Source organism: Protobothrops mucrosquamatus, unplaced genomic scaffold (genome assembly GCF_001527695.2).
Source record: "Protobothrops mucrosquamatus isolate PMUCROS unplaced genomic scaffold, P.Mucros_1.0 scaffold28, whole genome shotgun sequence".
Taxonomy (NCBI): domain Eukaryota; kingdom Metazoa; phylum Chordata; class Lepidosauria; order Squamata; family Viperidae; genus Protobothrops; species Protobothrops mucrosquamatus.
In genome coordinates, this window is record NW_015386413.1 from 1,950,309 (window position 1) to 1,955,100 (window position 4,792).

At 40.7% G+C, this 4,792-nt stretch overlaps 1 protein-coding gene across 1 annotated transcript in view; it reads left to right on the top strand.

The window, feature by feature from the left end:
- Positions 1-4,792, top strand: part of DGKH (diacylglycerol kinase eta) — a 105,959-nt gene that overhangs the window by 64,881 nt on the left and 36,286 nt on the right. The window contains 3 exon segments of the mRNA XM_029283156.1: positions 1,153-1,255; positions 3,492-3,654; positions 4,445-4,553. Of these exon segments, the coding sequence (XP_029138989.1) occupies positions 1,153-1,255; positions 3,492-3,654; positions 4,445-4,553 (375 nt within the window).

A 4,792-nucleotide genomic window follows, 5' to 3' on the forward strand; every position in this document is an offset into this window, starting at 1 on the left:
TCCTCCTCCTCCTCCTCCTTCTCCTCCACCACCACCACCACCACCACCTCCTCCTCCTCCTCCTCCTCCTCCTCCTCCTCCTCTGTATACCCCCCACCCTTCTGGCACTGATGAAGTTACCTAGTTTGCTTATGAAACGCCTGCAAGAAAACAAGCAAGTTCAGAGAGCACCAAGGACTCCACAGTTCTCCTCCTCCTCCTCCTCCTCTTCCTTCTCCTCCTCCTCCTCCTCCTCCTCCTCATTCCTCCCCCTCCTCCTCCTCCTCCTCTCTGTATACCCCTCACCCTTCTAGCACTGATGAAGTTACCTAGTCTGGCTAACGAAACGCCTGCAAGAAAACAAGCCAGCCCCAAGGAGCCCTGGAAGATGATTTTTTTTTTCATTCCAGGCCAATCTGGGGGTTCCACGGCTGCAGATGGAGCTTCTCTGGGGCCGGGTGAACCCTCTCCGTGACCTCCCCAAAACATGGCCACGTTTCCTGTCTCCAAAGTTCCCGACTTCAATCTCTGTCCCCAGAGAAGGATGCACGCAGGTGCAAAACCCCACGTGTGAAGCTTGAGCAGGCCACACAAAGAGCATTTCTCTCCCCCCCCCTCTCCCTGAAAACAGTTTATTTTGCTTTGGGGCAAATATTAATCATCTGAAGCAAAAACCAGGCGATCTGTCAACCTCAGATGTGCAGCCTTGGATTTGCTCCTTGGCAAAATTCAGAGCCACGGCTCCGGCCTTCTGGCTCTGTCGTTAAATTAATCAAATGATTATTCACAATTTAATCATGCATGGCTCTCAGATGTTAGTTTGGAAACTGCTTTACAGCTAGTCCTCGACTTACAGCAGTTCCCTTAGTGACAACTTGAAGTTACAACAGCACTGAAAACAGTGTTTCGCACTTACGACCGTCGCACGTGATCAAAAATCGGAGGCTTGACAACTGACTCGTATTTACGACAGTTGCAGTGTCCCGGGGTCCTATGACTCCCTTTTGCGACCTTCTGACAAGCAAAGTTAAGCCAGATTCACTTAACAACAGAAATTTGGGGGTCAGTGATGGTCATTTAGTTGAGGACTACTGGTTTTCAGATTTGCCTTTTTGCCATAAAATCGCCTTTTTATTAATCCACGGCGCCTCCATTTTATGAACCCCTTTCCAGGTGCATACAGCTTGCAGAGACTCGTATCCGCGCAAGTGTCCGCTGGGCCAGTGCAAAGTCTCAATTATTCCACCCACGGCACTGAACAGCATAGATTCGGACGGTATGTATGTTAACATGGCAAGTGTATGATGTATGTAACATGCATGGTATGTGCTGCATGAGTGCACACCACCAGTAACGTGGATAATGGAACAGGACAGTTTGCAAGACACCAGAAAAGCTTCAATGGGAGATGGAAGCAATTCAAGCAGAATGTGAATGTCTTAGTACTTTATGGAATAGAATAGAATAGAATAGAATGGAATGGAATGGAATGGAATAGAAGAATGAAGAATAGAATAGAATAGAATAGAATAGAGTAGAGTAGAGTAGAGTAGAGTAGAGTAGAGTAGAGTAGAGTAGAGTAGAGTAGAGTAGAGTAGAGTAGAGTAGAGAAATGTAGAATAGAATAGAATAGAATAGAATAGAATAGAATAGAATGGAATGGAATGGAATGGAATGGAAGAATGAAGAATAGAATAGAATAGAATAGAATAGAATAGAATAGAATAGAATAGAATAGAATAGAATAGAATAGAATAGAGTAGAGAAATGTAGAATAGAATAGAATAGAATAGAATAGAATAGAATGGAATGGAATGGAATGGAATGGAAGAATGAAGAATAGAATAGAATAGAATAGAATAGAATAGAATAGAATAGAATAGAATAGAATAGAATAGAATAGAATAGAATAGAATAGAATAGAATAGAGTAGAGAAATGTAGAATAGAATAGAATAGAATAGAATAGAATGGAATGGAATGGAATATAATGGAATAGAATAGAATAGAATAGAATAGAATAGAATGTAGAGTAGAGTAGAGTAGAGTAGAGTAGAGTAGAGTAGAGTAGAGTAGAGTAGAGTAGAATAGAATAGAATAGAATAGAATAGAATAGAATAGAATAGAATAGAATAGAATAGAATAATAAAGTTGGAAGGGACCTTGAAAGTCTTCTAGTCCAACCCTCTCCTCAGGCAGGAAACCCTATTCCATTTCAGACAAATGATTCTCCAGTCTCTTCTTAGAAACCTTCAGTGTTGGAGCATCCATAACTTCTGGTGGTAAGTTGTTCCACTGATTAATTGTTCCAACCGTCAGGAAATTTCTCCTTATTTCCAAGTTGCTTCTCTCCTTGATCAGTTTCCAGCCGTTGCTTCTTGTCCTACCTTGGAGAATAGCTTGACTCCCTCTTCTTTGTGGCAGCCCCTCAGGTATTGGAACACTGCCAGCATGTCACTCCTAGTCCTTCTTTTCACTCAACTAGACATTAAACTAGGAAGACAATTTCTTGCCGATTTCCATGTAAATTAATGTAAGAGAACTAATGACACTTAAGATACAAACACTCAGATTCATGCTTCTAATTAGGTTTCAATTTGTAGAGACCCTGGCAGATTGCCATACATTCAAACACAGAAATGAATTTTCTATGCTCTAAAACATATTGGCCTTTGCCGATGAAAAGCAAAGAATTTTACCACCACTTTATAAAGTCTTGGTAAGATCACACTTGGAACACTGCATCCATATATATATATATATATAAAATGTTGAGACTTTGGAAAAAGCACAGAGAAGAGCAACAAAGATGATCAGGGGACTGGAGGCTAAAACATATGAAGAACAGTTCCTGGAATTGGGTAGGTCTAGTAGTTTAATGAAGAGAAGGATGAGGGGTGACATGATAGCAGTCTTCCAGTATTTGAGGGGCTGTCACAGAGAAGAGGGGGGTCCATCTATTCTCCAAAGTGCCTGAAGGCAGGACAAGAAGCAACAGATGGAAACTAATCAAGGAGAGAAGCAACCTAGAACAAAGGAGAAATTTCCTGACAATTAGAACAATTAATCAGTGGAACAACCTGCCTCCAGAAGTTGTAGGTGCTCCAACATTGGAGACTTTTAAGAAGAGATTGGACAGCCATTTGTCTGAAATGGTATAGGGTCTCCTGCTTGAGCAGGGGGTTGGACTAGAAGACCTCCAAGGTCCCTTCCAACTCTTGTTATTCTGTTATTCTGAATAGCTTGCCTTCAGACGTTGTGGGGGCTCCAACACTAGAAGTTTTCAAGAAGAGATTCGCATGAATGGTCTAAGGTCTCCTGTTTGAGCAGGGGGTTGGACTAGAAGGCCTCCAAGGTCCCTTCCAACTCTTGTTATTCCGTTCTCTGAATCTATTTGTAATAATCCTCCATCCTGTGTCCAAAATTGTTTCCAAAATTCATTAAGAACCTCTTGAATGTAATTGCTGGAGATAGGAAAGGAGTTTTAGCTGGTTGATATTATTTTATTTCCAGGTTTCTGGAAAGCTACCTGTCCACCCACGTGCGCCAGTCCTCTGTTGGTTTTTGTGAATTCGAAGAGCGGAGACAATCAGGGCGTGAAATTCCTTCGGCGCTTCAAGCAGTCGCTAAACCCAGCTCAGGTCTTCGATTTAATGAACGGGGGGCCTCATTTAGGGTAACCTGGTTTATTTGCTATCCAGGGTTATTTGGGAAAGGAATGAAAAGCGGATTAGCAGAAATGCACTGTCGGATAATTTGAGAGACGCAGAGTCCACAGCCTCAAGAGTAGAGCGTTGATTCCCAACCTTGGCAAGAGGGAAGAAAACGTGGACTTCAACTCCCAGAATTCCCCCCTCCTGTCTGGGGAATTCTGGGAGTTGAAGTCCATACATCTTCAAGTCGCCAAGTTTGAAAAACACTGCTCTAGATTCTTCTCCAGTGGCGAACAATTCATATTATTTTCCTTCCCAAAAAAGCATAGACATCACACACCAGGCATCCTGCGTTTTACAATCCCTTTTCTGATAAAAAAAATTGGTAAATGGAATTCCCTTACTGAGGTCGTTAAGTGTGAAAAACGGTCATAAGTCACTTTTTTCAGTGCCGTTGTAACTTTGAACGGTCACTAAACAAGTTGAGGGCTCTCTGTAATCCCGACATTGGATTCCTAGTTTCTTTTCTTCATTGGACTGATATCTGTTTCTCATTTCCTCCTGTCATCTGTTCGATCTAAACGTTTCTGCTTAATAACATATATTATTAATATGTATTATTAATATAGTCTTAATAATATATTCTTTTTTGGGTTCTCAGTACTATCTGAATATGATTTTAAAGGCGCTGGTTTTTTTGCCTAGAAAGTTCTCTAACGCTTAGTTCCCAACACAGTTGACTTTCAGGGTTATGAGATTCCCCGGCTAAGAGGATGGATTCGAATACAGAACACGCCTTCTCTTTTTTTCCAGTTTGCGGTTATTTCAGAAGTTTGACAATTTTCGAATCCTGGTGTGTGGAGGAGATGGCAGCGTTGGCTGGGTGTTGTCTGAAATTGATAAGCTTAACCTACACAAACAGGCGAGTGTCTTGTTTCTTTCTCCTCAAGAGAAGAGAAGGGAGCCTTGTTTTTAAAAAACTAGAACAGGAAAGAAAAAAAGAACAGGTCATCATTATAATTAAACATTGTCATAGAGTTTAACAGTAGTTAAGGTTAAACAGGGTAATTTTTATTTTTTATTTCATTTCATTTTATTTTATTTTATTTTATTTTATTTTATTTTATTTTATTATTTTATTATTTTATTTTATTTTATTTT